The sequence below is a fragment of the Calypte anna genome, chromosome 28 (genome assembly GCF_003957555.1).
Source record: "Calypte anna isolate BGI_N300 chromosome 28, bCalAnn1_v1.p, whole genome shotgun sequence".
Classification (NCBI taxonomy): domain Eukaryota; kingdom Metazoa; phylum Chordata; class Aves; order Apodiformes; family Trochilidae; genus Calypte; species Calypte anna.
Window position 1 is genome coordinate 353,233 of NC_044273.1, and position 27,552 is coordinate 380,784.

The 27,552-nt window shown below is 58.6% G+C and overlaps 2 protein-coding genes across 2 annotated transcripts; both read right to left on the minus strand.

Moving 5' to 3' along the window:
* Positions 1 to 6: 6 nt before the first annotated feature.
* Positions 7 to 15,117, minus strand: LOC103532643 (unconventional myosin-Vb). The gene is made up of 38 exons (XM_030466650.1): positions 15,091 to 15,117; positions 13,238 to 13,348; positions 12,680 to 12,842; positions 12,468 to 12,612; positions 12,184 to 12,340; positions 11,860 to 12,000; positions 11,564 to 11,645; positions 11,293 to 11,400; positions 10,225 to 10,337; positions 9,847 to 10,112; positions 9,572 to 9,653; positions 9,153 to 9,293; positions 8,948 to 9,070; positions 8,512 to 8,595; positions 8,186 to 8,188; positions 7,765 to 7,914; positions 7,540 to 7,637; positions 7,324 to 7,410; positions 7,136 to 7,247; positions 6,706 to 6,917; positions 6,379 to 6,535; positions 6,061 to 6,300; positions 5,093 to 5,302; positions 4,863 to 4,956; positions 4,605 to 4,750; positions 4,241 to 4,423; positions 3,974 to 4,165; positions 3,800 to 3,897; positions 3,284 to 3,470; positions 2,989 to 3,082; positions 2,672 to 2,812; positions 2,375 to 2,526; positions 1,995 to 2,084; positions 1,685 to 1,835; positions 760 to 1,030; positions 504 to 678; positions 256 to 336; positions 7 to 165 (listed from the first exon to the last, which is right to left on the minus strand). The coding sequence occupies exons 1-38, from the start codon at positions 15,115 to 15,117 to the stop codon at positions 7 to 9; spliced, it is 5,226 nt and encodes a 1,741-aa protein (XP_030322510.1).
* A 2,498-nt stretch (positions 15,118 to 17,615) lies between these two features.
* MEX3D (mex-3 RNA binding family member D) lies at positions 17,616 to 27,135 on the minus strand. The gene is made up of 2 exons (XM_030466433.1): positions 26,960 to 27,135; positions 17,616 to 19,000 (listed from the first exon to the last, which is right to left on the minus strand). Exons 1-2 carry the CDS (start codon positions 27,018 to 27,020, stop codon positions 17,733 to 17,735), a joined length of 1,329 nt encoding a protein of 442 aa, XP_030322293.1. The 5' UTR covers positions 27,021 to 27,135; the 3' UTR covers positions 17,616 to 17,732.
* Between the last annotated feature and the right edge of the window lie 417 nt (positions 27,136 to 27,552).

The following is a 27,552-nucleotide window of genomic DNA, read 5'->3' on the forward strand; positions in this document are numbered from 1 at the left end:
CCTGGCTCAGGGGTGGACAAGGAAGCCCAAGTCGAGGGCATCAGGGATGCAGAGCTCATCCAGGTGCAGGGGGGAGGCAGTGAAGGGCAGGTGCACAGGGAAGAGGTGGCTGGTGTCCACCAGCAGCTGACTGGGGCCCTCTCCATACTGCTCCTGGAGCTGCTTCTGTAGGGACACATCCTGGGCTGCTCAGGGAGGGTGCCCAAAGGACAACCCCTCCCTCACAGCACCTCAACCCCCCCAGGTCCTGCTCACCTCCACCCTGCTGATGAAGCTGGGGCTGATGCGTTCCTCCAGCCCAGCAGCTGGGGTGTAAGCCCGGAGGATCTTCACAACCTGGAGGAGACAGTGGGGACCATGAACAGGGAAGGGCTTGGCACATCCAGATGCCCTTGGGTGTTCTGTGGTCCCCACCCCAGGGCATCTCTGGTGCACGTGGGAGGCCAAGGAGCCCTAGGTGAGGATGAGTGTGTGGCAGGCAGCAACCTCCCCCCCCCCCATACCTGTTGGGGTGACAGCACAGTGCACAGACTGCAGAGTGCTCCAGCATCCTCCTCTGTCACCTTCTTCACCTGCAGCAGTTGGGCAGCCTGGACCAGGGGCTCCAGCACCTCACAGGCCCCACTCTGCTGCAGCCCCTCTGCCCGCAGCCACTGCTCCAGCTGGCTGATGTTGTACCTGGCAGGGACACCGGGTTGGGGGGGAGCACGGGCCATGCCCCAGCATCCCTGGAGACACCCAGCTCCTGTGGGGACTGACCTGAGCTGGATGCCACAGCTCCAGGAGCAAGTGTCCTTTCTCAGCAGCAGGTAGTTGAGGGTGGTGCCACTGACGAGGAAGAGGAGCTGGCGCAGGGCCTGGTGCCCCACGCTGGGGGCCAGCCCGTGGTGATCCAGGGATGCACGGAAGGAGCCCAGCACCTGCAGCAGCTCGGGCAGAGTGTGAGCAGAGGCTGCCAAGGAGCGGTGGGGGCCGGGAGGGCAGGAGGAGGACAAGCCCTGGATGGGCTCACTCTCCAGCATGGCAGCAACTAAAGGGGAGGTAAAGGCTCATCAGAACCAGACAGAGCCCCTGAGCTGTGCCTCATGCAGCCACTACCCTGCTCCTGAGCCTACAGGAAAACTGGGGAGGGATATTTTACAAGAGCATGGAGTCATAGGATGAGCGGTGATCATTTTAAACTGGAAGAGGAGAGATTTAGGTTGAACATTAGGAAGAAATTCTTTACTATAAGAGTGGTGAGACCCTGGCCTAGGCTGCCCAGAGAAACTGTGGCTGTGCCATCCTCAGCAGTGTTGAAGGATGGGGCTTGGAGCAACTCAGGCTGGTGGGAGGTGTCCCAGCCCATGGCAGGGAGGAAGGGGCCAGTAGAAGGTCTTTAAGGTCCTTTCCAATCCAAGCTGGTCTGTCCTAGGATTCTGTGTCCCAGTTGGGACTGCAGAGGCTGCTGCCACCTCCAGGATAGTTGACCCTGCCACACAAGGCTGCAAAGCAGGGGACAGAATAGAGCTCCCTTGTGGTGCACCATGGTGCTGAGCCCATTTTAGCTCTCCAGCCACCCCAAGTTCAGAGCTCAGCTTCCCCCCTGGGTGTATCCTCTAACAGTGTGAGCAGTTCACAGAGCTGAGCCCTGCGATTCCACCCCAAACCAGCACCCTGTGAGCACCCTGCACCCAGGCCATACCAATCATGGGTTTGAGGCGCTTCTCAGCAGTGCAGATGAGCTGCTGGTAGAGCTGGACCGCCAGGGCACCCAGGCTGCAGCAGGAGCTCTGGGGGTCCAGGTTCTGCAGGCGATGCTGGTTCTGCCGTGCCGTGTTCCCCTGCCCGTAGCTCTGTGGGCACAGGCTGGGTGAGAGACAGAAGCACCAGGAGGCCAGCGGGGTCCCCCAGCAAGCACAGAGCAGCATCAGCCCAAGCAGTAAGGACAAATCCTGTCCCTCCAGCTCCCACTCATCCCAGGAGGTGTCAGAGCCCCTGCATCCCAGCCCTACCTCATCCTGGCCGTACTGGCGCAGGCAGTTGAGGAGCCGGCAGGTGTTGGCCAGCCAGAGTGCCACCACATCAAAGTTGTCACTGTGCTTCTGCAGGAACCAACAGAGAGCACTGGGGTCAGCAGACAGCCCTCACCCCCCAATGGCAGTTCTAGGAGCCACACAGATCCTCAGGAGGGCTGTGGGGGTACAGAGCTGCTGGACCCTCTCACAGGAGCTCTGCAAGTACCCAGGAGCACCCTTCACCCCAGAAGATGTTCAAGGCTGAAGACTGCAGCCAGGCATATGCTGTGCCCTGGGGGCCAGGCTGCTGTCCCAGTGCCACCCCCACCTTTCATAGTGAAGCTCCTGTTCCCTCAACCCAATACAGAGCCCAGCACCTTCATGACCCTTTTGATGGCATCCATGGCTGCATCCAGGAGGGAGCGAGCCCGGCGCCCATCACAGCAGTGGTCTGCATGACGGAAGCACAGGAAGAGGATGTAGGCTGGCAGGTCTGGGAGGGACCAGGGACTGCCTTGTGGTTTGTAGTCTGCAGGGAAAAGCAGGACAGTTGGGATCCAGGCAGCTACAGAAAGCTGATCCTGAGCCCCAGCAACAGTGAAAGGAGGATCTCACACAGACTGGCAAGTGGGAACAAACCTGAGGTAAGGAATCCCTATTTCTCCAACCCCTACCTGTGATGATGGCCTTGATAATGCGCCCTTCATCCTCCATCCTCCATGCCAGCATAGCCTGGGACAGCCCAGCCAGGGACTGGACCATAGGGGATGCTGCTGCCAGCTCTTGCACTGGCCCAACAGCATCTCTCTTGACTGTGGGAGACAAACACAGGTCACATCCTGATGTGTTCTGTGGGGATCTGATCTGACCAGATCCCTTCAGATCAGTCCAAGCAGATGCTCCCCAACATCTCTGGCAGGACTCTGCTCCCCCCACAGCTCAAACCATGAGGCTAGTGAGCCCCACACCTCCCTCCATAGCCAGCACTTGCCTGTGAGTTCCTGGATCTGCTTTGCATAGGCTCTCAGCTGCTTCTGGAGCTTCAGTGTGGTCCTCTCCTGCTTTTCCAGCTTCTGGGCCAGCTCCTGGGCAGGAACAGCCCCAGGAGGGCTCAGCCAGCCTCCCTCAGCTGGACATACCTCCCCCCAGCACCCACCAAGGGGAGCTGAGCTGGGGGGCTGCAGCAGGCTCCCCCACATTTCTCCCTAAGGGGCTGCTGCAGCTCCCCCCAGGGCACGGCCATGGAAGCCAGCCCCAAGCCTGGCTCTGCCATCTCCTCTCCTTACCCAGTTCTCCTCCTTGAGCTGCAGGACATGGTGCTGCAGCCCCTCTTGCCCCTGCTGCCGCTGTAGGTCCTGGATGAGGGCTGCCTGCTGCTGGTTCAGCTGCTTGAGGGAGCGAATGTCGAGTTGCAGCCCTTCTACCTCCTCCTCATGCTGCTGCTTCTCCTCCCGCAGCTGACTGGCCAGCAGCCTGCACAATGCACCCAGGGAAACTGAGGCACCCACCTCCTTTAGCTGCCACAGCCCAGCCCCTGGGGAGGCTGCTGAAGAGGAATTTCTCCCCTCAACTCTTCTCCAGCCCAAGGCACCCTGGGAGCATCACAGCCCCAGCTTTGCTGACAGACCATCTCCCATCTGGCTGCACTGGGCTCCAGCACTCCCAGCACAGCCCACACTAGCACCATCCACTTTGGAGGCTCTTCTTGAGCCCAGGAAAAGCCCCACCAGTAGCATGGACCCCACATCCCATCGGGAGGAACCCAGCCTCAGCTGTGGACCATCTTCTGTGGCCACACTCACCTGTTGGCAACCTGCACAGCATCATAGGCATGCTTCAAGTCCTCCTCTGCTGACACCTTCCCCGGGCTCCTGCCCAGCCCCAGCATCTCAACAATGTTCTGTAGGGAGAGGAGCACAGGGTGAAGGTGGCCCCACCAGCCTGGACCTGCTCATGGCTGCGGGGCAAGGGCTTACCCTGCGCTTGAGGAAGTCCAAGGGTTTCCTCTCCTCCCTTTCCACTGTTTCCTTGGATCTCCTCAGCTCCTCTCGGGTCCGGGCCAGCTCCTCGTTGGCAGCACTGAGCTGTCCCAGGAGGAGTAGGTACGCCTTCCCAAAGGGATCCTGGCCCACACCGCCATTCAGCAGCACCTCACTGCTGGGCTGGGGCTGCAGCTCCTCCGACCCCTGGGTGCAGGAAGAGGGTTTGGCAAAGCAGACACCCAGCTAGGAGCCCCAGGGCACAGCTGTCCCCACAGACAGGGGAAGGGACAGTTCTCTTGTCATCCCCGCCCCACCAGTGTCACCACTAGCCTCTGCCTGCTTGTCGGAGCCATCTCGGGAGGGAGCTGTGGACATGGAGGACAAGTAGCTGCTCTCAGAGCCCATGAAGCTCTCTGTTGAAGGGGACCGTCTCAAGGTGCTTTGCTGAGGAAGGAGAGAAAGACAAAAGTTGTTCCCCTGCACCCCAAGCACCCACTGGTGCATCATCTGGAGCAGAGCAGACACAGCACCAGGAGGATGCTTTAGCTTGGAGGTTGGGAGAGTGCCCTGGACCAGCTGGCACTGCCCACAGGGAGCCAAAGGAGGGTCCCTGCCAGCCCCTCACCCTGTGGAGGGCCAGCTCATCCTGCAGGTTCTCGTAGCCCTGCTCCAGGCGCGCGTACTCCTGCACCAGGCTCTGGTAACGCACCCGCTCCTCCTCCAGCTCCTGCCTCAGCCCCTGGCTCTCCCGTGCTGAACGCTGGTGCTGCTCTGTGGGGACAGGCACAGCAGGGAGGAGGGACAGGCAGGAACAGAGCAAAGCCTGCAAAGGCCAGCCCACACTTCAGGGAAGGAGGTCAGGAGATCCAGTCGAGCCCTTTACCTTCGAGATCCTGCGACTGCTCCAAGGTGCGCTGGATCAGAGCATCCCTCTCCTTCCCCAGCTGCAGCTTCATGCCTTCCACTTCTGCCAAGCGCTGCGGAACAGCAGAGGGGAAGGTACAGGCAGAGCCCTGCCTGCCAGAGGTCTCCACCCCAGGGCAGGACACTCAGCGTGTTGCCAGTTCTCTGGAAAGCCCCAGCAAAGTGAGAGCATCCCCTGGGCTGACTGACCTGCCTGAGCTCCTCCACCTCCTGGGCCAGGTAGCTCTTTGCATGCTGCCTCTCCAGCTCAGCCAGTTGCTCCTGCAGCTTCTGCACCTGGGCCTCACGGGCCACGTCCTCCCGCAGCTGCTGCATCTCATCCCGCAGGTGCTGCACCTCCTCAGCATGGGCAGCATTCAGCCCTGAGAGCTGCTCCAACAACCTCTGCTTCTCCTGGGCCTTGGGACAATGGGCAGAGCACGTTAGGCCTCTAACTGGGAGCAAGGGCACATCCCCACCTGCCTCTCTGAGAACCCACACAGCTCAGGATTCTTCTCTGCAACCAGTCTGGATAATCCATCTCCCACCCATCAGCTGGGAGCCCTGAGCCATGGCTGTCACCTCAAACAAAGCTCAGCTGCTCAGCTCAAAGAGCAGCTCCCCAGGCCACACCATCCTGCATGGAGCCAGGTTTGAGCTCATGCTCCACAGCCCCATATCCACCTCTTGGCCAGCCCCAAGCACAGGATTTTCCATCCCTGCTTCCCTCAATGGCCAGAGACAGGATCACACCACAGAATACTTCCCAACCCCTCCACAGACAGTCCCAGAAATGGTGACAGCCAAAGCAGAGGCACTCATCCAGCAGGTGACAGCAGATACTGCCAGCAGAATCATGGTGGAAGAACACATCACACCAGAAATGTCCCCAGAACATGACACTGCTGCAAGGCTGTCCCCAGCCAAGCACCCAGAAGGGTGCCCAACCTATCCCCAGGGCTACCAGCCCTACATCCATCAGAAACACTGAGAACCCAGGAATGAGACCCAGATGACCTCTATAAGGAAGGGTTATCTCCCACCCCAGGACCAGGAGAAACCCAAAGACAAGGGCAGGGATGGCTTTGACTGCCCAGGGGCTGATAAGAAGCAGCCAGCAGAAAGGCAGCTGCCCCCCACTGCCATGTGGGCCACCAAGGACTGAATCCAGCACCCACCTGCTCATCCAGCCTGCACTGCAGCTGGATCACCTTGATCTCCAGACCCTTGTGCAGCTGCTTGTAGTGCTCCACTGAGCGGGCCTGGACCCGCAGCCGCTGCAGCTCCCGGTGTGCCCGCAGCCGGCGGTAGCAGCTCTGCAGGAGGATGATGGCCCTACGCAGCCGGGCATAGTGGGACCGGGCCAGCCAGCCCCTGACAGCAGCCTGGATCACCACAGCTTTCTGCTGCCACACCATCTGTGGAGGGAGAGATGGGGCGATGGCAGCACAGCCACCCCCCTTCAGGTGACACCCAGTGTCCTGCCAGGCTCCTACCTGTTGGTGAAGGCGCCGGGCAAACATGCCCCGGGTGAAGGCTTGGATGGTGATGACAGCCTGGAGCAGCCGTAGGTAGGAGCGCCGGGCCAGAGCCATCCTCAGAGCCTTCTGCAGCACCACAGCAGCCCTGGTCCTGCGCAGCATCCTGACAAAGCTGCAGGGAGGGCAGAGACAACAGGCAGCGGGTGTCGAAGCAGAGCAGCCCAGGGATAGGGACATGCAGGTCAAAACCCAGCCCAGAGCCCAGAAAACTTCCAGCTCTTCCCAAGGCTGAGCTTCATCTCAGCTCATTGCAGGTCCTGCCCAGCCCCTTTCCCTGCTCACCTCCGGGCCAACATGCCCCGGGCATGGCGTTGCAGGCAGATAGCTGCTGCCCGTGCCCGTCCCAGGTGCCTTCGTGCCAGCCACCCCCGCAGATGCCTCTGCAGCAAGGTGCAGGCTGCCCTCAGCTGCTGGCACTGCAGTGCTTCCAGGTGAGCCACTTGGCCAGCCTGGAAAAACACCTTGCTCTTCCCACACCGGTACTTGCTGGGATCCTGCAGGCAAAGGTAGAGTCAGTCCCTGGGACAAAGTCAGAATCCCCCCCAGGGATGGTGCTCCTTGTGGCCTCCATCTCCTCACCGAGCCTCTCTGGAGGCCAGGTTCCTTCCCATCTCCCAACTGAGCCATTGTTATATCCCAGTGGGCACCCACACATTGGGAGAAGCATCTGCAAGGCATGCTGAGGCATTCATTGCCCAAGCAAGACCCTTACTTGGAGCAGTCTCTCAAGGGCAAGGCTGCAGATTTGCTTCTCATCAGTTCCCATCAGCTCCTCTCTGCTCAGCAAAGCCCTATACCTCTCCAAGAACTCCTGATATGTCCACCTGAGTGGGACAAAGGGGGAATCAGAAGTGCTGGAAAGTTGGGAGCACCCAGGGTGCTGCTGAAGCAGGAGAGTACCTGGAAGGGTATCCTGAGGCACTGATCCGGATGGTCTCCAGGACCCCGCAGGCTCGTAGCTGCTCCACTGCTCTCCTGGAGTCAAACCTGGGGCAAAGAGGAGCTGACCTAGAACAGGTCCCAGCCAGCTTGGCACACCCCAAGCTACAAAGGGTCAGGGCAGAAGGGACACAGAAGGGAGGGACAGCAGTGTCCCCACCCCAGGCAGGCACTCACATGAAGGGCAGTTTGGCATCATTGGGTTTGATGCAGCGGATGTAGTGGGGGGTGGTGCTGCCCAACGTCTCCATCAGACGGTGCAGGGAGGTTTTGAACTGCAGAGGACAAGGCAAGTGTTGTCAGGGCCCTCAGGAGTATCCTGGGGCTGATGGGGCTCCCCCAGGCCAGGGTCCTCCCCTTGGGGCTATTCCCAGCCCTGGTTGTCCAGGAATGTCTCCATACCTGGCTGGAGATGGACTTCTTGCTCTTCTGGCTCCCCGGCAGCGACCTGCGGCTGGGACGAGCGGGGACCCAGTGCCCGCTGGACCTGCGGGACTGCAAGGATGTGGGGCCAGAGCCTTCCTCCAGGAAAAGCTCCATGAGCAGGGCAGACTGTGCAGAGCAGAGCCATGAGAGTCAGGCACACCTCAGCACAAGCATCCCCCAGCACCCAGAGAGCCACAACCACCAGCAAAGTCCCAAGAGACCACAGACTCCAGAGGCCAGCCCAGTGCATGGGCCTCTGCCCTAATGCAAATCAGCTGTGACAGATCCAGATGTGCCAGATCCAGCTGTGCCCTACATGCTGCTCTTCCCAGGAAAAAAGTGCAAGCCATGGGCACCTTCCCAGGTGTGCTTGAGAATGCTCTATGATGTCCCTTACCTTCTGCCATGGCCATGCAGGGTAGAAGGGAGAAGTGACAGCATTACAGACCAGGAAGCAGCAAGACCCTCTCTCAGCAGGGACATGGACAAAGTGACCCCAAAGATGGGGAAGCTCAAGGCAGGGGAACAGGGTGGGGCATACCCCCACCTCAGGGCACCCTGCCCATGGCCAGCACTGCATGGGGCTGCACCAGCAGGCAGAGGGATTGCCCCTGCATGGTTTGTACCTCCTACATCACCCATTATTCCCAACCCCAGGCTCCTGGGGCCACAAGCTGGCCAGGCTCTGTCCTACACAGCTCCTACTCAGAGCTGGTTTCTCACCTTGCTGGCTCTCAGCAGCCCCACCAGCTCCTCAGGGACAGCATCTCTGTTCTTCTCCACAAACCCATCACACTGGTACTCCACCTGGCAGGAGACAAGGCATGGATCAGCAATAGCCAGCAGCTTCCCAGATCCTGGGATTCCTGGTTTAAGGCTTTTGGGAGAAGTCTTTGCAAGAGTCAGAGGAGCCAGTGGTGGCCACAGTGCTAACTCCTGCCCTGCTGCAAGACTACTGATGGGAACCATCACAGACAGAGTTTCCATATTTTTACTCAGAGTTGCAGCCAAGCCCTGAAAAAGCAAAGCCAGCGGGATCCACTTGCCAGTCTGAGGCTGCAGGAGATGCCACCACCAGCTCTAGTACGGGCTGCCCATCAGTGCAGAGCCCCTGCCAAGCCCTCCCCACCCAGGGCTGCCCTGCCACAGCTGTCCCTACCTTGCCAGCAAAGTGGCAGACAATGAAAGCATCCATGGGCCTCTTGGGCTTCTGGAAGTGGGAGCTGGTGAGATGGGTCTGGTAAAGCTTCTGGGCCCAGCTCCCATCATTGCCTTGGGGCATCTGAAAGTCAAATAGGTCAGAAGGGGAAGCAGGGGGGCTCCTGGTGGCCACAGCAGCCTGCTCCTGAAACCCCTTACCCCACCTTGCACTCCTCATTCAGCAGGTCCAGGATGCCAAGCCGACCCTCAATGAGCTCAATGCATGGCTGATTGTCACAGAAGTCAACAAAGACCCAAGGGATCTCCTCAGTCACATACTCCTCCTGCTCCCACTTGAAGACATGCTGGAACGCAGGGAGAAAAGAGCAGGACTGAGCCAGGAGGGGACAAAGGTGGCCAGACACCAGGCAGTGGCTTGGTTTACACAAGATACCTGAGCAGCCCTTCTGGAGCAGGAGCACTTGGGAGGGAAGGAAAAGACCACACCAGGCTCCAGCAACTTCCCCAAGCCCATGTTTGGGGAACAGGAAAACCAACCACATTTAAGGCAGAGAGCTCCAAAAGGACCAGCAGAACAGGGATGTGTTGGGCTCACAAGAGGACACAGTTAGGTGACACTCACCAGGTTGAAAAGCTGCTGCAGCTTCTCATTAGCATAATTGATGCAGAACTGCTCGAAGCTGTTGAGCTCAAACATCTCAAACCTGTGGGGAGCAGAGACCTGCCTGAGGCACCTCCTGGGCAGAGCCACCCCACCAGCCACAGGCACCCAAGTGTCCCCCCTGCAGGGACAGTGATGTTCCCATGCTCCAGCTGGAGCAGTCGGTGGCTGCAGAGCTGATGCAGGAGCAGGACCCTGCTCTTCCAGGAAACCCAGGAGAGGGGAGCAGCTCTTACCCATAGATGTCCAGGATGCCAATGGAGGTACAGTGTCCCTCCAGTGACCGCAGGGCACGGTTGACCTTGCTCACCATCCACCTGAAGACCTGCCCGTACATGTACTTGGCCAGCGCATCCCGGGATTCAAGTGCCTGCTGCCTGGACAGGGGCTTCAGGAAGGTCTCCCCAGCAGTGACCAGCTTGCGGTGACAGAGCCAGCGTGTCACCTGTAAGGCCTCAACCCCCAGCAACGTGCAGAACAGCCCTAGGGCCTCATCAGCAGCCTGCAAAGGGACAACCCCTGTCGCCGCAGTGGTCCTGCAACACGGCTCCTGCAGCCAGCACAGTTCAGGGGACAGTTTGGGACACAGGCTGCAGGCAGCAGCTCTCCCCCACCTCCACAAAGCAGCTGTCACCACGACGGTCCCTCCCTCTGACCACAACATTGCCCAGGTGCAGGATGGCAGCCAGGATGCTGAAGAGTTCCAGCTGCTCAGCCTCAGGGACCCCTGGGGACACAGCAGAGGTGTGAGGGACTCTCCAGATTCCCCCCACCCTGGGTTGGTCTGACCCCCTGTATTGCATAAACCCAAGGGATGGGAATGTCAGTAGACAGCCAGGTGACCCAGCCCTCAGATGTCTGCACTCCTACACCAGCACCACAGCAAAGTGCTGGAGAGATGGCAGAGGCCAATGGCATGAGGTGCAACATGACCAAGTGCTGGGTCCTGCACCTGGGTCACAACAACCTCACACAATGCTCCAGGCTTGGGGAAAAGCAGAAGGGAAGTACCCCGTGGAAAAGGACGTGGGGGTGTTGATCAACAGCAGCTGAATATGAGCCAGAGTGTGCCGAGGTGGCCAACAAGGCCACCAGCATCCTGGCTGATACCAGCACTGGTGTGACCAGCAGGACCAGGGCAGGGATCATCCCCCTGTGCTGGGCACCTCAAAGGGAGTGTGTCCAGAGAAGGGCATGGAGCTGGGGAAGGGTCTGGAGCACAGATCTGCCCAGGAGCAGCTGAGGGCCCTGGGGGTGTTGATCCTGGAGCAGAGGAGGCTGAGGGGAGACCTGGCTCTCTGCAACCCCCTGAGAGGAGGTTGGAGCCAGGGCTCATTCCTCTTAACACACACAGGCAGCCAATTCCTACCCCATGGCTCCCCCCAGCTGGGACAAGATAGAAGAAGAGGAACCAGCCTTAAATTGTGCCAGGAGAGGATTAAATTGGAGCTTGGGAACAATTTCTCCCTGGGTTGTCAGCCCTTGACCCCATCTGCCCAGGGCAGGGGTGGAGTCCCCATCCCTGGAGATATGGTGCTGAGGGACATGGATTGGTGGTGGCCCTGGCAGTGTTGGGGGGAATGGTTGGACTTGATGATCTTACAGGTCTTTTCCAACCAAAAAATTCGATGATTTTATAACAACCAGCCCTGGGTCCCACCCTTGCCCTCCCAGCCCCATACCCAGGAGTGAGCAGGCATGGCGGGTGCTGTCCAGGTCAGCCTCATCCTCAGTACTGTGGGCAGCAGTGCACTGACCCTGACGGGTGTAGTGGAAGAATTCTGCCCCACCTGTGGGCAAGACTTGTCAGGCTGTGAACCAGCACACCCTCCCACCCCTTATCCCACCCCCAGGAACCTTCTCCAGCTGGGGAGGGCTGGATGTCCTGACACTGCCAAGCACAGAATATGCTGGCAGCAAGCTGTGCCACCAGGAGGACATGGTTGCACTCACAGAGACCCAGGCCCCGGAGCTCAGGCAGGGCAGCTGAGGCACAGAGCTGGTAGAAGATGTGGTAGTTCCTCTCTGCTTTTGCCTGCAGACGAGCAAGAAAATCCCTGAGGAGCCAGGTCACATCGGGCCACCCTGCTCCCTCTCCTGCAGCAGGGCTGCAGCCCCAGATTTTGGTGACAAGGGACACCTTCCCCTCCCAGCTCAACTCAGCAGCACTGGGGTTGCTTCCACAGGGGGATGCCCTAAAGGAGCATCCTCCCACTCAGCCCTGTCCCCATGTCATCCTGGGGACCCACCTGGAAGGTGACACGGGACTTCTCCAGCAGGTAGGTTTTGATGGTGGCCCCAGTGACACATGAATGGCTGAAGCCAATCTCTATGTACTTCCCAAAGCGGCTGCTGTTGTCATTCCTGGTGGTCTTTGCATTCCCAAAGGCCTGGTGGGGAAGGAGAGCAGCAGATTTTAGCTGACCCCAGATCTCCAGGTGCTCTGGAGAAGTTCAGTCCCTGCCACCCATCGTACAGAGGGAGACAGACAAAGCATCACCTCAGGGATACAGGGCCAGCAGTGGTACCCCAGCCATCCCCATGCAGAGTCTCAGGGACTGAGGGGAACTCACCTCCATGACAGGGTTGGAAGCCAGCACCTTCTCCTCTATGCTGGAGTTGCCCAGGCAGCCCCCAACAGTGGTGAAGTACCTCATGGCATACTTGGCTGTCGCAGTCTTCCCTGCGCCTGACTCACCACTGATGATGAGGGACTGGTTCTTCCCAAACCTGCCAGAAAGGAACAGGAGCTAAGGACAGCTGGTACCTCAGCAGAACCACTCTCCACAGGGTCCAGAGGCAGGGTTTAACCCCTCCCTACTGCAACCCTGAGGGCATTCCTGTGCGATGTTCTCACCTCACCATCTGCTTGTAGGCCTCCTCTGCCAAGGCAAAGATGTGGGGATCCATGTCCCCCATTTCACGGCCGCTGTAGGCATGGATCACCTCCTCCTCATAGATGGGCAATGGCTCGTAGGGGTTGATAGCGATGAGGATGATACCTGGAGGAAGAGGGCTGAGCAAAGGGCTGTGGGGCACCTGGCTGAGGAGCCAGGGGAGGGGGCTCACCACAGTAGGTGTAGATGGCTTTGGCCTCCAGAAATCGGCATCGGAGCGAGTGGAGCACGGCGGGCTCATGCAGGTAACTCAGGGCCACCAGATCATCAGCACCTGAGAGGCACTCGGGGTTGCAGAGAGGTGGTAGCTGGGACTCGATGGGGTAGGCAAGTGCCTGCAGGGATGGAGATGGAGCAGGACAAGCTCTGAGCGGGGTCAGGCAGGATGGGGGAGGGGTGCTGTCTGCTGGGGCTGTTCATCTCCAGGAATCTCAGCCCAGCAGTCAGGGCAAGCTGAGCTGGAGGCCTTTGGGGAGGTCAGGCAGGAGCAGGCAGCAAGGAGCAGCTCATCAGTCAGGGGACACAGGGCACGTGAGCCAGACACAGCCACAGCATCCTGGGCTCCTGCTCAGACACCAGAGGAGATGCATCCAAGCAGCATTTGAGCCACTCTGCACCCTGCTGAGGAGCCCAGGCTGGTCTGGGGTGCAGAGCTCTCTCCCACCTGGAGATTTCTGACCACAAGGCAAGCACAGGAGGGACCTCCTGGGCTGCACAGCTCCAGCCTTACCGAGCCATCTTCCAGCCGGAGATGGAGAATGGCATCTCCTTCCTTGTAGCCTCTGGTTATCTCTGCCACCTTCCAGACTTCAGCACAATCAGGGATCCACACCCAGGCACCCTGCAGGCACATGGGAAGGAAGGGACCCTTGGAGAGAGCCTCAGCTTCCCTCTGCAGACAGCAGGTGCTGATGAAGTGAGAGCTCTGACTTCCCTCTGCACCTCTCAGACCTGAGCCTCAGCACCTTCCTCATGCCCCAAAATCCCTCTTTGGAGCCATGCCACAGGGAGTGTGATGCCACACTCAGCATGGCTGAAACAGCACAGCACCATGGGGGTAGAGGTAAAACCTGTGCCAAAAAACCAAACTTAAGGTCAACAGGTGAATCCCCAGCTGGCACAGGAGGACCTGTAGGCCAGGGAACTGCAGCTCCTGGTGCCCCTTCTCCAGGCACAGGCACCCACAGCCCTGCTCTGCCAGCCACCATCTCACCAGCTACTGCCCAGCCACAGGGACCAGGAGCTGCTTCCCTCCTGCAGCTCCCAGCAGGCAGAGATGAGGCCATATTGCAAGCCTAAAATAGGGAAGGGAGGGTGGAAAATATAATAGCTACAGCCTAACACTTAGGCTGAGCTAGGAGCCTGTAGATGTAGCCACAAACTCTGGGAGCTGTTGTGGAGCAGCAGCAGTGCTCAAAATCCCTATGCTCCCACCCCAGCGAGCCAGGACCAGCCTCTCCCTAGAAACTGGGGTCTGGAAAATCATCCTGGTTTCACTGGGTTTGCAAATCCAGGGAACCTGGCTTATAGCAAACCTTTCCATCTCTGCAACGTGTGAAGCACGGGTGTCCATGCCTTGTTAGAGCTGCTCAGACAAGCAGCGAAGGAGCTGGAAGGCTGGGGAGGGGGAAGGAGAGGGCTGAACTTTGGGTTCACATCCAAGGAACCATCAGAGGACTGAAAGTCTTGACTTCTCAGCTGAAATGAAGAGGGAAGGAAAGAGATGGGGCTGCAGAGACCGAGCAGAGGCAGGGAGCCATTATCTTCTATGAGCAGTAACCACTGGGGGGAGCGAAAATTGCACCATCTACAGCTTCCCGGGAAGGCACGGAGGGATTTTAGTCTGAAATCAAAGCTGGACAAAAGAGCATCCTCACTAGCACTGCCCGCCTTCCCCAGCGCTCCCAAGCTGGCCCTGAAGCCGGCACAAACCCGGGACACTCGTTGTCCTTCCTGCCTTGGTCACAGCCCGGCCGTGACACGGGACACGGCAACGCACAGAAAACCCCGTGCTTTGCTGGTGACACCTCAGTCACACCACAGTGGCAGATACTGCACCTCTGATCTCTACAGAAACACCACCGGAACCTCCATCCCTGAGGACTCCAGGGAGAGGAGGAGCAGCCCCAGCTCGGGTCTGCTCTCCAGCTGCAGCTCTCACTTCTCCCACTTCGCAGCAAAGACGAGGAGCAGGAGCCCAGCCTGCAGCCAGGAGCACCCACCCCAGGCAGAGCTGGGGGCCGGAGGACACAGGGCAGGATCCGGTGGAGCAAAGTATCGGGACAGGTTGGTGCTTGGGCAGCACCAACGCCTTCAGCCCACCCTCAATGAGCACCCCTGAGTGGTGCTGCCCGGCCATGGGTGCCGGTGTGGCCCGGAGTTCTATGAGCAGCACTGCGCCCCACGGCAGAGGGACCCCCACCCCCGAGGTGCCACTAAGCCAGGCAGCAGTGGAAAGGTGACCCAGGGGGACACTGAGCCATCCACCGGCATCCAGCCAGGGCTCTGAACCTCCGGGGAGGCAGAAGCCCCCAGACCCACGGGCAGAGCTCAAGCCCCTCCAGAACCCCCGGGTTCCCTCACCTGCACGTACGGACCCCCTGCGGCCATGGTGCCACCCCCGCTGCTGCCGGTATCCCCCTGCCCCTACCCCAGCCCCTTTATAGCTGCTAATTGCCGCTAATTGGAGGCAGAGGGAGGGGTTATGGGTTCCCGCCCCTTCCTCCTCCCGCCCTGGGGGGCTCCTCGGGGTGCTGAGACAGGGACAAACCCCTTCAGGAGGTGGCAGATGTCAGTTCGTGCCCCAGGCACCCCAGCTGGCACCCGCCTAACTCTAGGGGGGCCAAACCTGCTCTGGGGAGTCCCATTTCCAGCAGATCAGGGCAAGGGGGGTCATGAAAGTTGCCATTCCGCCACCCTGTCCCCCTCCCTACCCACCCCCACCCCGCCAACACCCACCCCCCAGGAAAAAAACAAAAAAACCGAAAAAAACCTGAGCACATTCTGCAACAGGGAATACACAAAGACATTTTCTGATGAAAAAATAATGAATTGGTAATTAACAATCACATAGAGGGGGCTGAGCCATGTGCAGCCATAGAGATGGAGCAGTGGTGCACAGAGTGCCATGGATGTGGTCCATGCTTGGGGGGTTGCAGCAGAAGGTTACAGCAAGTGAAAAAGTCCTGCAGGTGCTTAATGCTGGGTGATGGCACCTGGGGATGCAGCAAGGCCCGGGGGGAGTGGGGAGTTGAGTTTGCAAGGAATAAGTTGGTTTGAAAAGGACCTTAAAATGCATCCAGTGCCACCCCTGCCATGGGCAGGGACACCTCCCCCAGCCCAGGGTGCTCCAAGCCCCATCCATCCTTCAACACTGCCAGGGATGGGGCAGCCACAGCTTCTGGGGACAACCTGGGGCTCAGAACCCTCACACCAAAGAATTTTTCCCTCCCATCTCATCTCAATTTCCCCTTTCTGCTTGAAACCCTTCCCCCTCATCCCATCCCTCCAGGCCCTTGTCCCAAGTCCCTCCCCAGCTTTCCTGGATCCCCTTCAGGCACTGGAAGGTGCCCCAAGGTCTCCCCATTGCAGCCTTCTCTTCTCCAGCCTGAACACCCCCAACTCTCTCCCCCTGTCTCCAGAGCTGCTCCAGCCCTCCCAGCATTTCCAGAGCTTCCTCTGGATTCACTCCAACAGCTCCGTGTCCTTTTGCTGATGGGGACCTCAGAGCTGGGCCCAGCATTGCAGGGGATGGGGGTCTCACCAGAGTGGAGCTGAGGGGGAGAATCCTCTGCCCCAATCTGCTGGTGCAACACGGACAGGAGCAAGGACAGGGTTGGTTTCTAGGCTGCCAGCTCATCCTGAGCTTCCCATCAACCAATAAATACCCTTAGGGCCTCCTCCTCAGGGCTGCCCTCCATGCTCAGCCCAGACCTGTGCTGGTGATTGCCCCAACCTTGCTGAATTCTGCATGGTCCCAACTCTCCACCCTGTCCAGATCCCCCCAGATGGGCTCCTCCTGTCCCCCCCCCCAGGCTTTCACCACACCACCCAACTTCATGTTGTCAAGAAACTTGCCAAGGGTGCCCCAGGGGGTTATGGAGAGCAGGGCGATTGCTCCTGAGGATGCCGGCATGGGCACTGAGAGACTGCAGGCAGTGACACACCATGGGAAGCACATGAATTCATATATAGTAAAAAGTCTTTATTAAGAAGGCTTTGAAGTCAAAAAATAAAACTCTTGATACAATTTTCATAACCGTCAAGTCAGCTCAGCAAATATATAATCAGTACTTTAGCCATGTAAGGTTAAAGGTCCGTTATTTTCTTTTTAAAATAAAATATATTTTAGTTTTTAAAATTTATTCAATAAAGTACATATTTTCCTATAAATTCCCTACATATACATAAAGAGGTAAAAAATAAAAAAATAAAAATAAAAAACAAACAAACAAAAAAAACAACCATGAAACAAAGAGATAGAAATCTGTCTGTTTTTTGCAACGTGGCGTGTTAACTGTGCCCCTTCTGTCCTTCCAGCTCCCCCGCCCGGCCTGGCCCCTCCAGCCATGACCCCCAACTTCACATCACACATATTTTGGGCAGTTTTCACATTGGCAAAATAGAAGATAGACCTGTGTTACAAAAAAAATAATTATATATATATATATATATATATAGAATTGTCAAGAATCATCCAAAAAAATAACTACATACAAAAAGGACAACAAAAAAAATTATAATAATAATAGAATGATTTTAAAAAAATAAAAGACAACCCTTGCATGTCCTAAAATAAAAAAGTGCAACCGGACCTTTTCTTTCTGTTTATTTAATTTTGCAAACTGAATACTGTTATTTGGGAAGGACTGTTGAAGAACAGCTGGGCTTCCTCCTCCCAGCCGCCACAGCCGGGTGAAGAGTTAAAGCTATTCTGTAAACATCAGAGTTTCCTCCTCTCTGCAGTTTCATGCCCCTCTTCCTCCTCATCTCCATTGGCCCCTTCTAACCCACCCCTCCCGACCCCCGTGTTTTGGCCACCTCCCGCTCCGCCGTCCTTGCCCTCTCCTCCTCTCCGGCCAGCGAGCAGCAGCCTCTCCTCCCCCCCCACCCCGTGCACCCATTGGATCCATTATTAAATAAAAATGTCGATTTAAACAGTTTAAAATCCTTAAAAAGCCTGTGTGTTGGGGTGGAGGGGAGGATTAGCCACCTTGGCGACCCGGCTAGGAGAAGATGTGGATGGCTTGCGTGGCGGGAGCGTGGCAAGCGGGGCACTGGGGCTCGGCCTTGCCGCAGATGCGCATGGCGCACTCCATGCAGAAGAGGTTGTGGCCACAGGGCACCAAGGCGGCGATCACCTCGCTTTCAAAACACACCATGCACTCCCGGGAGCTCTTGCGCTGCCCCTCGGAGCTGCTGGAGTCGGTAGGCGAGCCCGAGGTGGCCGAGATGCTGCCAGGCAGGGAGGAGGAGGAGGAGTAGCCAGTGCTGTTGGAGAAGGAGGACAGCGAGCCCTGGGTGGGCAGCCAGGACAAGGTGCTGACCGGGTCGCTCTGGATGCGGCGGGCCAAGGGGTGGTCCAGGGCCCCAGCGCCGCTCTCGGGGAGGGTGGGTGAGTGGCGCGGGGTGGCCGTGCCGCTGCTGCGTCTCTGCGAGCTGTTGACGGAGGAGGAGCAGCTGCTGAAGGCTTGCAAGGGGTTGCCCGAGCGCTCGAAGGGCGACCAGATGGTGGTGGGCGTCGTCAGGTCAAGGGCCAAGAAGTCGAAGCCAAAGTCGCACTCCTCGGAGCCCAGTGGGGCCGGGGGCTCGCTGAAGGTGAAGCCGCTGCTGGTGCTGTAGGGACTGGTGGGGCTGGCGTCGGGCACCCGCCCGCTGTAGTAGGACTCGGTGGAGGTGCTGCCCAAGGAGCTGATGCTGTCGTTGCGGAGGGCACCCGAGGGGCGGCGAGCAGGGTGGGGGGCCTTGGCCCACAGGCTGGCCGTGCTGCCCTGCAGGTCCAGGCAGACGTCAGTGCCGTTGGAGTGGAAGTCGTTGTCGGCATTGATGTCGATGAAGGAGCCTGTCCTCATGGTGATGTGAGCCTCAATCTCCTCCCTAGCCCGGTCCACGTTCTCAGGCATGCCCGTCACCTCAAACACAGGCTCCTTGTCCCGGCTGGGGGTCACGATGTAGGTGTGTGTCTGCTGCTGGATCCGCTTGATAGTGGCTCCTTTGGGCCCCACCACCAGCCCCACCACCCGGTACGGGACCCTCACCTGGATGGTGGTCTGTCCCGGCAGGTTTGGGGGGCCCTGCATGGCTCCCGTCAGCCCGTTCACCTTGTTGCGTGTTGCCCGGATCATGGAGAAGTGTTCGGCAGCTGAGAGGATCTCCCTTTTTGCCATCTCCACGTCCTCCTTCCTCCCGGTCACAATGAAAACGGGCTCCTCGCCCCTGACTGGCGTCTTGATGTACGTGTTGGTCTTGGCACGCAGGGCTTTGATTTTGCAGCCTGCAGAGCAAGGAGGAAAAAAAAATGAGATATCAAATTGGAACCTTTTAGGGACATTCTGCTTGCTCAGGATGGGGACTCAGCAGGTCCCTTGGGTTCTGCAGCACAGACCTCGGAGGGGCTCTCCCACCCCAAAGGCAGGCAGGGGCTCAGAGCCTGGTGCTGGGGGGTTGCCCCAGCTTGTCTGAGACACACCAGGTCCTTGGCACCAGCAGGACCCTCTGCCACCACCTCCTGTGCAACACAGCAGGGATCCTGAGGACACAGGCAGCTCCTGAGGGCTGGGAGAAGGCATGGGGTGAGAGGGGCTGGGGCTGGCAGCCAGAGAGGGGCCTCCTGGGCTCTGGGGGCGTGGGCTAGAGGGTTGCTGGAGAGGTGTTCAAGGAGATGCAAGAAAAAAAAAAAAAAAAAAAAAAGACACTGAAGATGAAAGGAAGGAAAAGGCTGGTTTGGATCCTGCAGGTTTGTCAGCACCTCCCAGATAGCAGCTAAACCCGAAACAGCCATGGCTACACCCCAAGAGCAGCAGCAATGACCTGGAGGACTGGGGGAACTGGGACTGCTACTGGCCAGGTGGCACTGACACCTCCCTGCCTCCCTGCCCCCAGGGAAGAGGATGCACCCCTGGGGTGCTCACAGGGCCCCAGCTCTCCCCGTTATGAACAGACCTGCTTGCCCCACATCAGGAACACAATTGGTTTGGGGGTGCTGAGCCCCAGGTTGCCCCCAGAAGCTGTGGCTGCCCCATCCCTGGCAGTGTTGAAGGTTGGATGGGGCTTGGAGCACCCTGGGCTGGGGGAGGTGTCCCTGACCATGGCAGGGGAGGCACTGGGGAGGCTTTAAGGTCTCTTCACCCCCAAAACTTTTCATGATTCTACAGCTCCTGCAGAACTGAGCACAGGGCATTTACCAGGCCACTGAGCATCACAAATAACAAGCAAATAACTGTCCAAGTAAGTAGCAGCTGTCCTGGGTGTCATAGCCCAACTTTTCAGCAGCACTAACCCCTCTGATAGCCACATCCAGGGAGCCAACCCTCAGAAGCAGCTTCCATGGGCCAGTATGGCCCCTGCCCAGCTCCAGGCTGTCTCGAGGTGCAGGCAGCTCCAGGAGGCCCTACCTGCTCCCTACACAGATCCCAGGATTGTGACAGGCAGGTTGGAGGGAAATCTGGGAGGGGAGCAAGCAGAGCTGTGAGGCAGGAGACCTGCTGGTATCTTCATCCTAAGGGGAGAAACCCTGTGGATTTTATCCAAGCCAGGCTGGAGGTGTTTGAAGGACACCTCCAAGCACTTGTTGCAATCATACAAATGTTCCTCCCACCTTACATTGCCCAAAGGATTCAATCCTGGCTCAGGGCTGTAGGAAAAGTCCAAATCCAACCACACATGTGACCCACCAGGTTGGGGACAGCACAGAGCTGCCCTGGTTCCTGGAGCTGGGGAAGCCACCGAGTGGCTGTGGGGACATGTGGAGGAGGAATGTGGGTGGAGAAGGGTTTGTCCAGGCTTTTCCCAACATAGGACAACAACTGGAAGGTGTATTTATGGCTGGGGGCATACAGGGGGGTCAGCAACAGCCTAGTCCTCAGGGAAGGGCAGAACCAGCAACCATGAACAGTAAAGTTCACTTTTAAGCATGTGCCAAGTTCTGCAAGGCCATCCAGAGCACAGTGCTTGGGTGATTCCAACATCTCCCTCCCCAGTTTGTTCTGGTACCTTCTGTCAGGTCTCCCCCTACTCCCCTGGGACAGGCATGGGGGCAAGGCAAGGACAGTCAGGCTGGGAGCCACCACGGGCTCTGCTGGTGACTCCCCCTGACATCAGCTTCACAGCCAAGGTCTGAAATTCAGCCTGGCAGCAGAAAGCATAAATTTCAAGATTCAAAGGTACCAGCAGCTGCCAGAAGCTGCTCGGGAGCCATCAGCAGTGAGGCTCTTCCTCACCCCACTCCATGGCACCAGTGGGACCAAACAATGCTACAAAATGGAGGAAGGGTTCATTTGGCTGCTCCTTGTGAGCCCTTGCCAGGGGGCTAAGCCAGAAATCTGGGTTAAAAATCAAAGGGGTTCCTGGCTCAGCCCACCCCACCCTCCTCAAACAAGCAGGGCAAGAGCAACACGTGTGACCTGAGGCTGTGCCCAGCAAAACCCACCACAGGTCAGGGCTGTTTTTTCCAATTCTGGTGTAAGAGGAGGGTGTCAGGTCTGGGGCAGCAGAGTGCTGGGTGACCTCTCTGCCTGCCTGTTTCCACACAGGAAATATTGTGGAAAAGGAGGAATCGTCTGGGGAAGCCACTTGCCCAAGGCCATGTGCTGGGATCTCCACACACCTCCCTGGAGCAGCTTCTGTCACAACACAACACTGGGTGCTCCTGGATGGGTGCAGCAGGAGCAGAGCCGGGGTGGCACCGTGGTCCCACCAGGGACCAACCTGTCCTGGTGCTGTCCCCAGCCTTAAACTCCACATAGCCACCGTGGGGAGTCCTAAAAGCCCCAACTGGGAAGGACTGGGCAGCTTCATGGGATGGGATTTGGTCAAACCCAGGTGGCACAGTGAGCTACTGCCTTCAACACCAGAAACTGGAGAGACACAACCTCACAGCAGTACAACCTTGGCCTCCATCACATTCCTGTACCTAAGAGGTGGCTGTTCCTGCCCCTACTCAGGGAGATGTTTCCCAAAGCCCCCCAGGAGAGGCACAACGAGCAGCCTGGAGCTGGGGTAAGGATCTGCATCAGTAGGAGGTATTTCAGATCATCAAATCCCAGACTGGTTTGGGTTGGAAGGGAACATAAAGACCATCCAGTCCCATCCCCCTGCCATAGGCAGGGACACTTCTCACTAGATCAGGTTGCTCCAAGTCCCACCAACCTGGCCTTGAAGATGAGTTCCCCCAAGCCCTCACCCTTGCATGCTGTGAAAACTCCATCCCAGATGCTGCATCCCTCTGGAGTCAGGACATTCCAATCCTGCTGGAACATGTCCATGCCAGACAGGGGCTGTGGAGCTGTGGGGCTGTGGAGCTGGCATTGCCAGCAAGCCCCACCACAGCCACGTCCTTGTCCCAGCATTGCCAAATCAAGCACCTTAGTGGCAGAATTTGGCATTTCCACGTTTTACCTTACACCAAGGGCCAGTGAGAAGCATTAACAACAGGAGAGGAGGGAAACGAGGTGCCAAACTTTGCTCCAAGTCTATAATAAAGATTGCTTTAAAAGTACTTTTCAGAGCCAAAAGAAAACCCCTTCAAAAGCAGGGTGAGGGCAGCCTCAGGGGTGGTTCATCCCCACCAGGTTCCATCTCCACACCAGAGCCCAAGGGTGGCCTGGTTGCCATTGTTCAGCTCTTTGGCAGAGCTCTGAGGTGGCCCAAACTCATCATGACAGCCTGTGGCCATCCAAACACCCTGGGGCTGGGGGTCTCAAGCATATGCAGCCCCCACCAAGTCACAGCCCCTCATGCCACCACCCAGCTCTGTCTGCAGCGACAGCACCCATGGAGGGCTGAAACACAATCCCAGGGGATTCTCCCTGGGATGATGTGATGGAGGCAGTGCCCCAGGAAAGGAGGAAAGGAAGGTGCTCTCCCTGAACCTCCCCTCTTTGCACCACCACAGAGGACTTTGCATTTGGATCAGAGCTGTGACTACCACAAGAGCCCATGAAACCCAGCCCAGTGCAGGCTGGGAAGTGCCTCTCCATCCTCTGCACTCCTGTTGTTACCAGGCAAGATCTGAGAGACCTGATGCAGCTCATCCTCTTGCTAATTCCCAGCATGGACTGGCCAGCACCTGCTTTGACATCATGTGGCCTCTTCCAGCTAAGGAGGACAAAGCCAGATGGTTGCCTTGGCCAGACTATGTCTTCATTTGCCCAAGGACCTTTGTGCTTGCAGTGCTCAGCTGAGTTATGAACACCCAGGAAAGGGCAAGCAGAAATTTCTGGAGGAGCCTTTGATGGCATGAACCAGGAGGACTGTGCTCATCACAGCCCCTGCAGCTGGGCAATGCCTTGCCCTCAGCCCTCTGGAGCACCCCACCCGCAGCAGAAAGGTGTTGCCTTTCCTTTTCCCTGGCTCTGCAGCATCTCCTGGCCTCTGATCCAGCATCCCAGCACTACCAGTCCCTTTCGTTATGGGCAAATGGCACAGGACACATCAGGACTGGGGCCAGATGTGGAGGAGACCATGCAGCACCTCAACTGCATCTCAGCATCTCCCCTCCTGCCGAACGCCTCTGCCCACCTCTCTGCAAACAGTAATTAATTCATCCTCCCAGCCACACTGTAGGAGCCAAGCACATAACTCCTTTGTTTCTTCTCCAGACACTGGGATAAAGAGGCAGCCGGTGCTAGAGCTGAGATGTGCAGGCAGATACTTCAGTATCAGCTCAATCTGTCACCAACTTCAGGAGTTTCTGGCTCTGCTACGACTGGAAGGTGGGAGGAGAAAGCTGGGCCAGGTACAAAGGACATGGCATGATGGGCAGAGCACAGCAGCCCGAGGCTGACTCCTTGGTGCCTCCAGAACTCACCCACTCCCAGCAAACCACTGCAAGTTCACTGCTGCTTGGGGTGGCCCAGAAGCCTGTGGTGTCCCTGTGCATCCCCCAGCACTGGAATGCTGGACATGCTCCAGCAGGGGAAGAGCTGCCATATTTCATCCTGCCCTGGATCTCCCCTTTAAGCATCCCATCCTCTTCTATAAACAGCAACTTTCCCAAATCCTTTGCAAAGCTGTGAACGTTCCCCAAGTGTTGCAGACTGGGACGTGGAGCCTGGGAGAGAAGCTGTGGCTGGCTCCAGAGGCACGTGGCACAGAAAGGGACAGCAGAGCCCGGAGCTCTCAGATGCACCCAGCACCCTCTTGGCCTTGTTGGAGCAGAAGCTGCTGGAAAAGCACCCCCAAAGCTGGGACACCAAGGAGGGAAATCAGCATATTGCAGGCATGTCAGAGCCAGGGCAGCCTGAAGTCCAACCTGCCCCACGCTCCCCATATCTTTTCCCCTCTGATTTCTGTTATTGCAAGATGAGCCCACACCATGACTGATGCCCACAGCACCTCCTGAAGACGTTCCCTACCATGGCAGGGGTCATGAACAGGCACAGCCATGTAACCCCCCCTGGACCACGCTGCTCTTTGGCAGCTGTGTGGGCAGGGAGAAGAAAAACTGCAGCTCCTGCTGGCAGATCCTGCTCCGCACCATCACCGGTGCCAATCTGGATAAGGGGTCATAGCAACCACCCATCCAGAAAACAGATTTGCTTTACACACCAAGGATTTGCCTGCTGAGCAGCTTCTGCTCCCTTTTGGAAAGGGTTAAAGTTAGTGGATCTGGAGGAGAGAAACTGAAGAAAAAGTAGCAGAAATCACATCCAGCAGCCTCTGTCCCACCACAGCCCATGCAGAGCAGCACTGAGCTGACAAAGCACTGCCCCAGCTGCTGGGACCTCCCAGCCTTGTCCCAAGGGGCTGCCACGCTCTGGGGACAGCAGAACCAGCCCCAAAGAAACCCAAGAGCTGTTCCTCAGCATTTGGTGTACGGGGAGGAAAACCCAGCCATCAAGAGCCTTCCAGGGCACTGCATACTCATGTCTTCACATCCTCCTATGTTCTGAGTGTGGTGGCACCACAAGTGCCCACTCCTCAGATCAGGGCTGTGCTGGTTTGTGCAGGAAAGACAGGACTGATGGGGAACACAAACTGAGGGAGTTTCGTCCAGCATCACAGCAGCCCCAGCAACATTTGGGAACAACACTGGGGCTGACAAAGCACCCAAGGCTCAGCTCCATGCTCCTGTGCAGCCAGAGCCTTGCTGCCACAGAGCTACCAAAGACTGAGGAGACCCAAGACCCAGCACAGATGCAGGAGGATGAGGTGAGCGAAAGGGGCTCTGTGCTTTTAGAACTTGGTGTGAGAGCCAGGGACACAGACAGCTGTGAATGACTTCGGCATCGCCCCTGCTCAGGCTGCACCAGCCTCATACATCCCTGATTTAAAACAGCTGCCACCAGCACCAGAGAGCAGCTACAGCACAATGGCACTGTGGTGACAGCTCTGTCCCCTTGGACCCTACCCAGCCACACCCCTCACCAGTGAGAACCAGGGGTACCAAACCTTGAGCCCCGTTTCACACCCGAATGCAGCCCTGGCAAAGCGTGCTAACAGGCCAGGAGCTGCTGGAAAGCTGAGACCAGGAAAGGGGCAGGAAACATATGGGAGAAAGCCCTGGAGAAAGCTGTTCCTGCCCACGGATTGGGGCAGTAGCTCCAGCCCCTCACTGTCCCCAGGTCCTGTCTGAACCCAGGAGCAGGACACGGCATCCCCCAGTAACCCTGCTCAAGCTGCTACAGGAATTTCTGCAGCACCTCTCTTCCAAGAAGCTCATGAGCCCGCAGAGCTTAGCAAGCACCAAAACTCTCCACAAGGTGTCTGGGGCAGGTGCTTGGGTGCACACTGGGGTGCCGAGCACCCAACCCCAGCCACTGCGAGGAAAGGTGCCCAGCAGCAGCTCAGCAGCTTGAAACCCGCTGTTCCTCCAACCTCCTTGAACTCACAGAGCCAAAGCATTTCCCAGTGGAGCCAGGACCCTCTGACAGGTTTACTTTCAAGTCGCCAGACCCCAAGGGTCTGTAGAGCCCACCGGCCAGACCACCAAATCCAGATCTCCATCCATCCCAGGGAGAAGCTGGATCCTCCTGCACAGGGTGCAGCCCCGAGCTCCTCTGCCCGGTGCCACCGGGGCTGTGCCACACCTGGTGGCTCCCGGGCCGGGCTCAGCACCCAGCGGGACCCCAAGTGCCCGGGGTGGTGGGACCCATGAAGGGTGCCCGGAAAGTTGGGAGGCCGGGAAGCGGGGCCGGCTGGGAGGCTCGGCAGGCCAATGGGAAGCGCAGAGCATGATGTCACCACGCTCATCACAGCATGGCTCTGGCTAACAAAGAGAACAATGAGGCTGCCCAGCTCCCCGCTTCACCCCAGGAAAAAAATGGCATCCAGCCCCCCAGCTCCCTGGCCAGGGAGGGATGGGGACCGCAGGAGCCAGGGCAAAGCTTGGGGTACCAGAGCCGGGGGTGGGGAAAGCACCCCGGCGGTCAGGCTCCCTGCCAGCCCAGTACTGCCAGGATTCCTGCAGGGAGCAGCTCCCCTCTTTCTTTTTTATATATGTATATATTTTTAAAAATCCTTCTTGCTGGGTTCTTTTTTATTTTTGGCTTTTCTTTTCTTTTCTTTTTTTTTCCTTTAAGGTGGAACTTTGGTTAAGGTCTATTTGGGATTTCCTCAAGACAAAGCCCCAGCCAGGCACACCCACCCAGGGAGATGGCTGGGGCTGAGGTGTGCCCGGGCGTCCTTTGTGACAGCTGAGAGCGAGCGGGGCTTCTGCCCGCACAGCTCCCCCCACCCAACGAGCGAGGACATTAATTATTATTTATACACCAACTCTGGGACCTCGAGTATAATTTCCATGCCGAGACGGAGATCCGAGCTGTAGGCGAGGGGGATGAACAACCACTAAACTACAATAAAATCCCAGCTTTCTCCTGCACGCCGTGCCGTGCCCGCTCCCGGGGAGCTCCGGGAACTTTCCGTGCGCGCAGGGTGGTCAATCCCGCCTCACACCCCCCGTGCCGTTCTGCTGCCCTATATAGTTTAATTAATATTTACAGCCGGCGCGTCGGGGAAAGGCACAAAGCAGCAGCAGAACCCAGGGCGAAGGCGCGGTCGCGGGAGGAGTTTCAGGGCCGCGGGATTTGTCGCCGTTAAGTTTCCGCCTCTGCGCTGCCGGGCACGGAGACAAAGCCCCAAAACTGACCCAAATAGAGCGGACCGGACCCCCCCCACGGGGAGCAGCCGCAGCCCCGGGGCGCTCAGGAGGGGCGGACAAAAGGGGGGTCCCCGAGTGTCACCACCGCCACCCACCCCCCCCCCAAGCACCCCCCCGGGGAGGGGCGGGGGTTACCTTGCCGGCCCACGATCTCGGCGACGTGCTCGGAGCTGGGCACGGGCACGCACTCGGTCATGTTCACGCTCTTCTTCCTGCTGCCCAGCGGCTCGGCCAGCAGCGCGGCGGGGGCCGCCAGGTGCGGGGAGAAGTTCCCGAAGGCGGCCGGGGGGGAGGCGGCTCCGGCGGTCGGGGGGGACCCTCCGCCGCGCTCCCGCCCCTGCAGGCCGCCCGGCCCCGCGCCTCCCGCCGCCGCCTCCGGCTCCTCCGGCCCCGCGCCTCCCGCCTCCGCCGCCCGCAGCCCGCGATCGCCCGCCTCCTCCAGCCCCAGCAGCGAGAGCTGGTCCAGGGCGAACCTCAGGGCGGCGGCTTCGTCCTGAGCCGGCGGCCCCTCCCGCTCGGGCTCCGGCGGCGGCAGCTCCTGCCCGGCGGGCGGCGGGGGGCTGAGCAGCGCCAGGCAGCGCGGCGGACCGCGAGCGGGCTGTCCGCCCTCGGGCTGGTAGATGGAGCCGGGCATGGCGGCGGGAGCGGCGGAGCGCCGGGAGCGGACGGGCCGGGCCGGGGCGGTGGCGGTGCCCGCCGCACACCGCCTCCCTGCGCGCGCCCCCCGC

Bases quoted from the DNA above. Each gene is read 5' to 3' on its own strand.
- LOC103532643 (XM_030466650.1), bottom strand. From the start codon at position 15,117: ATGGCCGCAGGGGGTCCGTACGTGCAG. The intron at 9,654-9,846 runs GTAAGAGCTGCT...TGCTCCCCACAG, and splicing joins GGCATCCTGGACATCTATGG to GTTTGAGATGTTTGAGCTCA. The intron at 1,031-1,684 runs GTATGGCCTGGG...CCTCCCCTTTAG, and splicing joins GCGCCTCAAACCCATGATTG to TTGCTGCCATGCTGGAGAGT.
- MEX3D (XM_030466433.1), bottom strand. From the start codon at position 27,020: ATGACCGAGTGCGTGCCCGTGCCCAGCTCCGAGCACGTCGCCGAGATC. The intron at 19,001-26,959 runs GTAACCCCCGCC...CTTGCTCTGCAG, and splicing joins CGAGATCGTGGGCCGGCAAG to GCTGCAAAATCAAAGCCCTG.